The sequence below is a fragment of the Petaurus breviceps genome, unplaced genomic scaffold (assembly GCF_028583685.1).
Source record: "Petaurus breviceps papuanus isolate PSGF00001 unplaced genomic scaffold, PetGlider_PUasm1.0 207, whole genome shotgun sequence".
Classification (NCBI taxonomy): Eukaryota; Metazoa; Chordata; class Mammalia; order Diprotodontia; family Petauridae; genus Petaurus; species Petaurus breviceps.
In genome coordinates this window covers 28,183,069-28,189,313 of record NW_027185850.1, presented here as the reverse complement: position 1 = coordinate 28,189,313, position 6,245 = coordinate 28,183,069, and the positions used below count along the sequence as shown (strand labels likewise).

The 6,245-nt window shown below is 47.8% G+C and overlaps 1 protein-coding gene across 1 annotated transcript in view; it reads right to left on the bottom strand.

The window, feature by feature from the left end:
• Window positions 1-273: 273 nt before the first annotated feature.
• LOC138165003 (T-cell acute lymphocytic leukemia protein 1-like) overlaps window positions 274-6,245 on the bottom strand; it is a 22,502-nt gene continuing 16,530 nt past the window's right edge. The window contains exon 4 of the mRNA XM_069093049.1: window positions 274-4,705. Coding sequence (XP_068949150.1) covers window positions 4,242-4,705 — 464 coding nt within the window. The 3' untranslated portion in view covers window positions 274-4,241. The remainder of the gene's footprint in view (window positions 4,706-6,245) is intronic.

Below are 6,245 nucleotides of genomic sequence, written 5' to 3'. Positions count from 1 at the left end.
ATATGCCCCCATTGCTCCTGGTTCTGTCCCTTGGACCAATAAGGACAAAGCTAACCCTTCTCCCAAACTTCAAAGCAAATCAATAGGGCCACAGAATCTGACAGAGGAAGGGACCTTGGAAAAAATCCGGGCCAACCTGACCCTCAATAGGAAACAGCCTCTTTGATAGGCAGACAGGTGGTCTCCATCTTCCCCCCAATAACCCTCCCAATCATCCAAAGCATTCCCTTCTCTCCATCCTCCCCAGCACAAAGATACCACTGACCAGTCATAGCCACTCTGTAAAACTTTTATTTAGAAATCTGATTCCCCAATATATTCCTCATACACATACGCTTGTGTGTGGACACACATGCATACACACACACATACACACTCACACACATACAAGTGCAAGCACACTCGTCACCACCAAAAGGCCTTTTCTTTCCCGGAGTAGCACTCCCCAGTGCTGGCCTTGGTGGTCCTCCAAAGCAACGGTACCAAGGGTGATTACTCCTTCTCTGCAAGAGAATGCAGAGACCAGCCAAAATCTTCCCCTACAGTACATGGACCCAAGGAGCTGCCCCCTGGAAAATATGGAGGAGCCACATACGTACACAGACATAGGGCAGGTACCAGAAGGAATCTGGGCTCCCAGGGGGCCAGGTACCACTGAAATCACAAGTACAACTAGACCCACTCCCAAAACTTGAGGCCAAATGTAACTGATGGGCTACAGCCACTGGAGAAATTTGCAAAGATTGTACCATCATGTCGTTCAGCTACACACACACACACACACACACACACACACAGAAAAAGGGAGAATATGAGTGAAAAAATAGGCAATTTCCCCAAATTGTCACATTGGCCTTTGTTCTCAGAATGTTTTCTATCATGACGTTCTTTTCCATTATCCTTAGAATGTTACTTATGCTGATATTTTTTGTATTCTCAGTGCTATTTTCCCCCAATAGAATTTAAGCTCCTTGAGGGCAGGCACTGATTTGGGACTTTTTTGTCTGTATCCCCAGCAGCTAACCCAGTGCCAGACATTTAGTTGGTGCTTAATGAATGCTTGTTGAATGGAATTGAATTGTTTTCCTATTTGATTTAGTCTTATTCTTAGGATTTTCTCGTATCTTTCAGGGGAAAGGAAAAACCAAATGATGTATGAGTCTAAAGCCTTTGGCCACCTTCCCACACTGGATCAAGTTAGGTTGATCCTGTGATATGATCTATTCTCCTGCTCTCCTCCCAAACCTGATTCATTCTCTGAAAACCCCCTTTCCCTTCCCAATCTCCTCCCCACACACAAACACACACCTCAGCCTAAAAGAGCAAAGGTGTCCAAGTGTAACTGTTGGCCAACATCTCATGGCTTCAATTATCCAGAGAGTTCAAGCAGAAAGAGTTCAGGGACTAAATTATCTGGATAACATACATGTGTGGAGAGCAAGAGAGAGTTCACTGTTGCCTAGAGAGCTTAAACTACAGCAAAAGCCCCTTCAGGAGGGATGCTCATGGCAACACCCACTCTTGCTTCTCCCAGGCTTTAATTTTCCCCATAAGCTTTCATATACATAGCCTACAATGAGCCTCATGACTGCCCGGGGTGGGGGAGAGGGGGGAAAGATGAGATTCTGATCCTGCCCTCTTTGTCACATGGAAGAATTGAGGCTCAGAAATTAGAAGCAACCTGCCAAAAGTCACACAGCAACTCAGAAGGGAGGTATGGATTAGAACCCAGGTCTACAGCCTCAGTCTATATCCAGTTATCCACATGGTTCCAGTTTGCCAAGGACCAAGGTCTCTTGCTCTCACTGGGAAGCCTATGTGTCTCCCACTTCCATTTTTGCTGGCCAACCTGTCTTATGGAAGCTGGACATCAAGTCCCAAGCTACTCTCTAGATCTCTCCTGCTTTCAATAGCAGCCTTGAGTTTGAAAATAGGAGCCCACCAGGAAGGAGGGCATAAGGTATTAAGTACAAATCATAGAAAATGAGAGGCCCAGGAGAGGCTGGGGCTATGTTCCCACCTTCCAACTGACATATGACCATAGACAAATAATTTTACCTCAGTTTCTTCATCTGCAAAATGGAGACTATTTGATAGCAAAGGATCACCAAACCTTGAAGGTTGTAAAATGGAAATGATCAAAGTGAGTCATTGGAAGTAGGTCCAGAGAGCTAAGAGCAGAGTAGGTATAGAAACACTGAGAAACCTTCAGTGCCCACTACCAAGTCAGGCTATTGCTACCTACCCCCCAAAAAGGAAGTGCCTCTCTTTGGGCACAGCCCAAAGCCCCCAGGCCATCAAAGCTAGCCACTGCTGGACCGTGGACAAGTAATCTGCTCAGCTCTCTACACACAGCTGTACCTCGATGTCTAATGTCAGAGAGCAGGTAAAGTGGCATGATGTGGCCAGGGTTCAAGGACCCTGACTGGTCCCGCTGAGACAGCACCAAGGAGTCAGTCACTATTTGATTGAAAAGGAAGCTTCCACTGAGAAATACAGAAGGGGAACTGAAGTCTTCTTACAAATACTGGGGGGTCTCTTTCTCCAGCATAGATATAGGCAGACCTCATTCTATGCAACCTTGCTGTCCAACTCTTCAACCTTACACGTGAGACAAATCAAGGAGTGATGATTCACTTTACAAAAAGAATTCTTCACTTTACAAAAGGGGTCGCCCTAAGAGCCCTTTAAAACAGAATTTGATGTACAAAACTTCAGTTTACATGTGACTTTCTCAGGAGCATGCCCGCCACATAAAGTGAGAAGCCAGAGGCTCAAAGGTTGTTTATCGGTATGCCAGGAGCAGAAGAGGCAGGTCAAGTATCAGCTCACCCATTCCTAGGTCAATCTGTACTTATCTCTGTTCAAGGACACCCATGGACTTGGTGTCTGGAAGGGCACTGAACACAGAGCTTAGACTCTTCAGGTTCAGCTCTCCCTTATACATGACCAAGTTCCCCAGGTCTCATCACCAGTCATCGAAGGAGCCTGGGATTGGAGAAGAGCAGAGCTGAAACCTCTAGAAGCTACCAAAGGTAAGACCCCCATTAGAAATCTGTCCAGGGTCATAGGGCTTGTGAGATGGGAGCAGACTCTGGGAAGATGAGAGCTTGAGAGACCAATCAGTCAGACTGAGAGAGACCAGTCAATCCCATCTGAGGAGGGGACTGAGGCCCAGAGAGGGGAAGGAACTTACCCAAAGCCAAACAATAAGTCAGTGACAGTTAAGTCAAGAACCCAGGTCTCCTAATTCCAAGTCAAGGGTCCTCAGCTCCCTCGATCACCCTTCCACCCAACTACCTGGATTCCTACAGTGGCTGGAATCAAAAAGCTAGCAACCAGGAATGAGAGGAGACATCAGCTTCATTCCCAAACCAAACAAATGCTTTTTTTCTCTGGGGTCTTGGATTATCCATGTCCTCCACTGGGGAAGGCATTGGGGGCTATGCATTAATTGTGATTATGCTGTGAGTGTTCTGATGACAACTGGCCGTCAAGGCTGCTCACAACTCTGGGTACAAAGGACCAGGGGTGATCACTTAGCAGCTGCACATTGTGGTGGTGGGAGGGCCAGGGCAGAGTGGGACAGAGCACTGGGTACCTTTCCTTCCATAGGAGGGCTCTGAAGCTCCCACTGGAAAGTGTTGACTTTCCACTCTTCCCACCATGCCTCCAGCCCTCAAGTGACCACCAGCCAGCAGAACCATGGAGGCCAGGAGCCTGGATGCCTGGGGCTTAGGCCATCCCAAAGGTCAAAGTCTGAAACAGTACAATTCAGTGTCATGGGGAAGGGCAGGCATAGGGGGAGTTCCTGGGGTCTTAGACCTGGTTCTGGGGATAAGGTAGGAGGTGGGGCTGGTAAGTGTCCAAAGGTTCACAGAAGTATAGTGAGTGGGGGAGAGCTGGGTCTTCTTCCTTATATACTATCAACGATGTTGTGTCCAGAGATGCCAACTCCAGGACCAGAGGGGGCAAAGTCCAAGGATCCAGGAGGGAGAGAGTCACCAAAGACATTATTTCAACCTCTGACCATATACACACAATTCCTGTGACATACAAGGTTCAGCCACATGAGTCAGGCCCAAGAAAGGTCATCCCCTCTGCTTCCAAATCAGTCTTTTCCTAGCCCTGGACTGAGCATTTCCCCCATTCCCAGTATCCTGCTCCATCCACTGTCCCTATGCTGCACCCCAAGTCTGCACCAGCTCAGCCACACAAGGGCTGCACTTTGGCACGGCCCATCACCGTGGGCCAGTGCCATCGGCAGGCAATAGGGCAGGGTGGAGGCTTCGAGCTGGGTGCTTCGGCTCCGAATCCTCAGTGTAGCTGTCAGGGCTGGCAGCGCCATCCAGGGAGCTGCCACAGCTGGAGTTGGGCGAGAGGGCATCGTGGAGAAGGTCATCAGTAGCCGGCCCAGCCCCGGCTCCCGTCCCGGCTGCTCCGCTGCCAGCTCCGCCAGTCCCCACGGGGTCCTTGGCCACGCGGCCACGCTGGCTGCCTTCCTCCTCTTGGTCATTGAGGAGCTTGGCTAAGAAGTTGATGTATTTCATAGCCAGACGAAGTATCTCATTTTTGCTGAGCTTCTTATCTGGTGGGTGGGTGGGGATAAGTTTTCGGAGCTCAGCGAAAGCCCCATTAACGTTTTGCTGCCTCCACCGCTCCCGGCTATTTGTGAAGATGCGCCGGACGACCTTGGTGTGGGGGCCTATTAGGGAGCACAAGAGGGGAGGAAACATGGCCAGTCAGTCCTGCTTGCTCTCCCTCCCCAGCAGTTCTCCCACCCATCTCCCACCTACACCACCCTCTACAGGCTTGCAGAGCTGAAAGGGATGGAAAGTGCAATGATCTTCAAGTACGAAAGATAAAACTTCAAATTGTTTTACACTTTATTGTGTAACCTTGGGCAAGTCACTTAATAAGAATAGCGAATATTTCTATAGACGTTTGCAAAGTGCTTTACAAATATTATCTCAACCCTTCGAGGTAGGTGCTGTTATTATCCCCATTTTACTGATGGGAAAACTGAGACTGAGAAGTTAAGTGACTTTTGCTCAGGATCACACAGCTAGTAAGTGTTTGAGGCAGGATTTGAACCCTTTCTTTTCTTCTTGACTCCACGATCAGTGAGCTAGGTACTGCACCACCTCACACTTAACCTCTCTGGGTTTCAGTTTCCCCCCCTTTTTTTTTTTTAGTTTTCAACATTCACTGCCATTAGTTTTAAATTTTCTCCCCCTCCCTCCCCTCATGATGGCATTTTCCATCATGAGTCTCTTAGAATTGTTTTAGGTCCTTGCATTGCTGAGGAGAGCTAAGTCTCTCAAAGTCAGTCATCCCACACTGTGGCTGTTACTGTGTACAATGTTCTCCTGGTTCTGTTCGCTTCACTCAGCATCAGTTCACATAAGTCCTTCACAAGTTTCTCTGAAGTCTGCCTGTTCTTACAGCACAATAGTATTCCATTACATTCATATACCACAACTTGTTCATCCATTCCCCAATTGATGGGCATCCCCTCAATTTCCAGTTCTTGACCACCACAAAAAGAGCCTCTATAAATATTTTTATAGGGGTCCTCCTCCCACTTGTAAGATCTCTTTGGGATACAGCCCTAGAAGTGAGATTGCTGGGTCAAACTGTATACATATTTTTATAGCCCTTTGTGGGTTCCACTTTCTTGATATAGAAAATAAAATAAGTGGGGGAGTCCAGAAACTCTCTAATCTTCTCAGAGCGGGCTGGGCCATGACCATGTTGGTGCCTAAAGTCACACAAAGCCACCACACATCACAAAAAGGACCCACAGACTTTCCTTCTCTCCATTTTGTTTCTTTGTTTCTGTCTCTTCTTCAATTCTTTCTGTATGTTACTCTGTCTCCAGGCTTTTGTATATTTAGCTCTCTCTACTTTTTCTGTTTCTGTCTGTCTCTCTCTGTCTCTCTGTGTTTTTCTTTCTTTCCCCTTTCTGTTTCTATCTGCCTGCCTGTCTCCCCACTACTCTCTCTCTCTCTCTCTGTCTGTCTCTGTCTGTCTGTCTCTGTCTGTCTGTCTCTGTCTCTCTCTCCGTCTCTCAGTTTCTGTCTGTCTCTGTCTCCCTGTCTCTCTCTCTGTCTCTCTCTGTGTCTCTGTCTCTGTCTCTCTCTCTGTGTGTGTCTCTGTCTCTCTTTCTCTCTCTGTCTCTCTCTCTGTCTCTGTCTGTCTCTCTCTGTCTCTGTCTCTCTCTGTCTCTGTCTCTCTCTGTCTCT